Source organism: Sinohyriopsis cumingii, chromosome 6 (assembly GCF_028554795.1).
Source record: "Sinohyriopsis cumingii isolate HCF-2022 chromosome 6, ASM2855479v2, whole genome shotgun sequence".
NCBI lineage: Eukaryota > Metazoa > Mollusca > Bivalvia > Unionida > Unionidae > Sinohyriopsis > Sinohyriopsis cumingii.
In genome coordinates, this window is record NC_142966.1 from 24,858,801 (window position 1) to 24,863,256 (window position 4,456).

General features: G+C 31.3%; 1 protein-coding gene across 1 annotated transcript in view; it reads left to right on the top strand.

Moving 5' to 3' along the window:
* LOC149796510 (uncharacterized) overlaps positions 1 to 3,428 on the top strand; it is a 10,850-nt gene extending 7,422 nt beyond the window's left edge. Inside the window, exons 4-5 of the mRNA XM_089960239.1 lie at positions 809 to 910; positions 1,347 to 3,428. Of these exons, the coding sequence (XP_089816365.1) occupies positions 809 to 910; positions 1,347 to 1,684 (440 nt within the window). The 3' untranslated portion in view covers positions 1,685 to 3,428. The remainder of the gene's footprint in view (positions 1 to 808; positions 911 to 1,346) is intronic.
* Positions 3,429 to 4,456: the final 1,028 nt, after the last annotated feature.

Here is a 4,456-nt window from a genome sequence, read left to right on the forward strand (position 1 = left end):
TTGATTTAGTTATATTCATGAACTATACAAAGGTTTTGTGTCCACTGTTTACGAATGTACTAGTTTCAAAGGACACTATTTTTTCATCACTCTTTTCATCATGTGATCCACATGTAAAAATTAACAATAGGATCATTGTTGATAGGCATCGTTAGCTTACATGAAGAAATTGAAATGGAACATTTTAGTCACGAAAGGTTTACATGTGCACAGGAAGGTTACCTAAAACCAGCCAATGAAATAAAAGTTAAATGTTCTTTTTAAATACGCGTTCAAGTGTTGTTGGCCTAATATAAATTTTGTACCCTGAGCATTTGGACTACCGCAATGATAGGCATAGGTATCATTACATTCTGGTCAGACTAATTTGTTTTTATCAAAACATGCCTTCATATCTTTTCTGATATCGTGTTGATTACAGTACTGCTCCTGTGGTTTTAATCTGATGTAAAAAAATATCTGAGAAATTGATTGAACCTGTTCATATCGTTATTTTTATATCGCTGAATATTTTTAATTATGAATTTTAATTCTGGTATTTGTATAGATGTGATTATATAAACAGCTCGGTCGTTTAATCTGTCATATTAGTTTTATATAAGGAACATTGCGCTGAGATGAAAAGATAATCATGTGTAATATATAGTGTAGACATACATTAAGTAACGATGATTGAACAGGAAGGTGAACTTTCGATGCAATATTAAAATAAGTGATTGCATAATTAAATTGTTTAATAAGCTTTTATTGCAGAGGAATATTACAGGCAAGCAGTATCGATGATAATCCTTTATATATATATTTACAGGTAGTGTACCGACCTGCTTCGTTCCTGTCATCGTCGTAACGGTTACAATATTCAATCTTATGGTATACTGTATAATACGGATTTTGCGCAGAAATACCAGAGGTATGGAAACAGTATCAAAGGTTCAAAATGTTTGAAGCACAGCAACATTTATCCTGTCATTGTCTCGTAACACGCTCCGTTTTTATTCTTTTGTTCACCACATTGAATTCCATAGAAGTGTTTATTTCATTTGATGGAGTTTACTTGCAATACATATGTCCATTGCATGCATGTATGCATTGAAATCGCTTTGAATTATATTAAGCATTACAGTTATGAAATATAATCTCTCTTTCATAAAAATAGTTTTGTTTTTACTATAAATGAAAAACATGTAAACATAATCAAACATTCTTTATCACGACTAGCAAGAGTTTTAAAAGTAAAATATTTTATTCTCATACACTAAAACCTAGATAGCTGAGGAATTTATGAAATAAGAGAATCATTTGGTATAGCTGTTTCAATAAATCACCAATGCTTATTATTATTGTAGTCCGACCAACTCCACTAGAGGAATGTGGTACCGATTTATATATTACGCCTATTAGTGAAGACAGACATCTGCCAATACCATTGATAAAAGATATATGTGCGAGTCAAACAAAGAAGACACAGAGTGAAGGATCTGACTCCAACTTGACTCTCTTACATGATAACCCAGGTCGATGTATGGATGGATATGAAATGGTTGACATGTCAAGGAATGATTATACTGAGAGTACATTTAATAATAAAGAAAACATGTATGAGTCGACCGAAACTATTAACCCAGTAGTTCATGATACTTCTGGGTATTTAACAGTGATTGGTGTTTCAGATTTCTCGGTTTAAAGCATATATCTTTAGTGTTTTCATCTCCGGTTATTTCTATATTAAACGAGGATTTAAACAATTTCAGTTTCATATGGAAATATGTTTATTATTCTTTCATAGATGGATGGAAAAATGGACAAGATAATAATTTACGATAACTACTTTATTTTGTTTTTAATAGTCAAGATTCTTGATCTCAATTAGTCACGCATACATGGAAAGACTGATTAATTGATATTTGTACTTTGTTATGCTATGATGCGAATGCTGTGCTAACAGATCATCTTAGTGTAAATATGATGTGAATGTACACATTGAAAGCTTTAGTTCATAATATTCGGTACATATATATACTTTATAACAACTTCTAAAAAAAGTCACGTGCTAAGTAATCAATGTAAACACTAAAGCAGAGAACACAGACGTTGCATGCGTTTAAAATTAAATACAAATATTGTCAGATTGATAAGGTTATTGTGATAACTGAATAATCTGATTTTGATATAATACAATAATAAATGAAATTTAAACTATATGTACAAGTATATGTGGATTGGGAGGAGGCGGATTCAGATATTAATAATAATAATGTTAATAATAATCATAATCATCCAAGGTAAAACGCCAACATTGATTGTCATGACGTAGGGGTGTGTCGGATATACATCTCGCACATACCCCATCGTTGCTTTCAATCTTGTTGCATAACCTCTCACGGGCGTGTTAACTACATTATTTTATACATTTAGCAAACAGCTTAATTTATTTTTATGTAGCCGCTTTATCTAGCCTAACCTGTTAATGAACACGAAATGGAATTTACAGAAAAGAAATTTGGTTACTCACTATTCTTGCCGGTGATGAATTCCCATTGAATTAGTCCTTAAACGTATCACATCCAGGAGTTATTTGCATGTCGAAAATAACAACACATACTTTGATGTGAATATTGAGCTTCTACTTTAAAATATTAAAACTATACTGTGGAATATTCGAAACGATGTATGTTCTACCATTTATGGGTTTGCTTGTTCGTTGTTGACGTAGCTATTAGGTTACTAATAGAGAATCCTCTGTTTTAATAAAAGCTACGTCGCATAAACCGTCAAAGATAATTCATACGCTTTAAAAAATAAACTAACATTAAAAAATAATAAAATCATAAAACATAAATTATAAGAGTTTAAAGTTGCTTCTTCTGAGTATATAGTTATATAAACTGTTAGTTGCCGATTTACATAGCTTTATATATTGTCCTTCAGGTGCTTCGGCAAACGACAGTTTATACCATGATAAATTCAGAAAAACATTAAATTCTTTAATATCTCACATCTTTTATGTACGGACAGTATGCTATGGGACCCCAGAAGAGATGAAAAAACCGGTAATATACATATATTACAGCCGAAAAATTAGTCTTTGGAAATCTAATTTTCTGTTCATTGACTTCGGAATTTGTATATCGACTGTTATTACCGAAAACTGATATACGGATGAATTCATGTTCATGAGAAAGGTCTAGATGAATCTTTTGGCCTATATTATTTGATTCATTTTAAATGTATTATGACATACGCAATAAGCGCATAAATCGTCCTAAAGTACACATCAATTAGTCGATAAATGTATTAAAAGCACATTGATGATTCTCTTCTGTAGAGGTAAATTTACGTGTTAATTATAATGGGATAAATTATCTTAACCTCATTAACTAGAGTGACCTGGTATATTATTTGGTCGCAGAGAAACATACGGAACAAAGTTTAAAATATGATGTATTTTCTTCGAAAGTGTAAAGCGTTGCATAAATATAGCACATAATCACAATTCAAATTTGTTTTGTTTTGTATGTATGCAATCACTTTCAAATGAAACAGAAGAAAACGTACCTATGCAAAACGTTAAGGTGAAATAATCGATCTATCCTTCTGTCTATATATCTATCTATTCTGCTAATTACATACGTTTATACATGTTACTTTCCTAAACGTCTCCGGTGCTTTCCTTGATTGCGGACCACAAACTTACGTTTTGGACGTAGTAACCGCATACATATTGATCCCTTGGTACCATATCCCACTATGGTAGTAACTGTATTGATAGCCCTGCTATCACTGATGCAGACGTTAGTTAATAGGATGCTGGTATTGAAAGGGATGAAACGACAAATCTCGTTCTGGTTTATCTGATACAAATTCAATTAATGTTTTAATTACAATAGTATGTATGCAATATTGCAAATGCTGCCGGAGAAACTTGATCAAAAAGAATCAGCATTATAAGAAGAGTGAGTCGGAAAAGAATTTGAACTATTGGACATTGCTTGCTTGCTTTTATATTCGGAGATAATTGGTGATTATCTATTTGAACGTTTGTGAGGTATGTAGGACAATCCGATTAATATTCTTTTACAAGCACAGAATAACACTAATATTCACAAGGATTTCGAGAGAGAAATAAGTTTAAAACATTTCAAATCGTACGGAAAAAAAGAAATAACAGTGAAATAATATATCCCAATACATCCTGCGAAAATATTCATAATAATCCTAAAGAGCAAAGGAGAATAAATGTGTCAAAGTTAATTATCTGATACCAGTTCATGAAAATTTGTTATGAGCCAAACGAGTTTAAGTTCGAAAAGCGTGCGTGCACATAATAATTTATTTTGTTCAGCAGTTATAAATTTAAATATATTGTAAATAACCGGAAAATATAAAAAGTAAAGAAAACATATGTAACGAGTTATAATTCTTCATCACTGAGGACGAAAAATTTAAACAAATGTCA